The following is a 988-nucleotide window of genomic DNA, read 5'->3' on the forward strand; positions in this document are numbered from 1 at the left end:
TCTGTCTCACTTCCCTGTTCTGATACCAGAAAGCCTTTTGACCAACATGGCATTGAAGTCACCCTTCATTCCTTCCACGCTGGAATTTGGTGTCCCATTAATTGCCACCTGGACCCCCCAGGTGGGGAGGCCTTCCTTCCTTCCCCATCCCCATAGTCACTGGAAGTCCTACCTTGTCTGGCCACGATGAGGCTGGCCATGCAGTCGGGCACGCTGGTTCCGGCAGCCAGGAAGGTGATCCCCATGATGACGTCAGGAATCCCCAGTGTGTACCCAATGATGGTGACCTGGAAGGAGCAGGAAAGAGGCGGTGAGCTGAGGACGCTGCGAGCCCACCTGCTGGTGGTTTCTCTGGCAAGACACACACAAGGCCACAATCTGGGCCATCTCTCTGGTGGCCATGTCTGCTCTCTGCATCAATACAGAGGGCATTGCACATCGAATGGATGCAGTCCAGGGCTGCAGGACAGGCAACTACGCAGTCACAGAACCCACATTTTCCAATAAAGGATGGGCTTTTTTGCTTTTTTCTTTCAGGTGAGATAGGCAGTTTGAGAGAGGGAAAACAGAATTTCTGGAAAAAGACAATATTTGAGCTCAGGATGGTTCTGGAAATCCACAATGGATGGCTGCTACATTGTGTTTGGAATTTGAGCATCCACGTCAGGAGATGTGTAACGAGATTTACAAGATCTGGAGAGGGGATGGATTTTACACCAGCTGGTCCTGTTGGGAAAGCCACAGCCATCTTTCCCTTTCCTCTCTTCCTTGAAGCTTGGTAACAACATTATTGTCCTTGTCAACATCATCTCCACCAGAAGAGCTTACATTTATTTAGTCCTTAGGCACAGGGCGGAGGGATGTTCATGGGCTTTAACTCACTGAACTCTCATAACAACTCCATGGAGTCAGGTGAGGAAACTGAGGCCCAGGGGAGCATCTCCCCAAGTCATGTGCTGTAGTAGGTGGCAGAGGGCGATTCCCAGCA

At 50.9% G+C, this 988-nt stretch overlaps 1 protein-coding gene across 1 annotated transcript in view; it reads right to left on the reverse strand.

The window, feature by feature from the left end:
* Positions 1 to 988, reverse strand: part of SLC24A3 (solute carrier family 24 (sodium/potassium/calcium exchanger), member 3) — a 406,199-nt gene that overhangs the window by 28,511 nt on the left and 376,700 nt on the right. The window contains exon 12 of the mRNA XM_008587241.1: positions 173 to 287. Coding sequence (XP_008585463.1) covers positions 173 to 287 — 115 coding nt within the window. The remainder of the gene's footprint in view (positions 1 to 172; positions 288 to 988) is intronic.

The sequence above is a fragment of the Galeopterus variegatus genome, unplaced genomic scaffold, assembly GCF_000696425.1.
Source record: "Galeopterus variegatus unplaced genomic scaffold, G_variegatus-3.0.2 Scaffold116, whole genome shotgun sequence".
In the NCBI taxonomy this organism is placed as follows: Eukaryota; Metazoa; Chordata; class Mammalia; order Dermoptera; family Cynocephalidae; genus Galeopterus; species Galeopterus variegatus.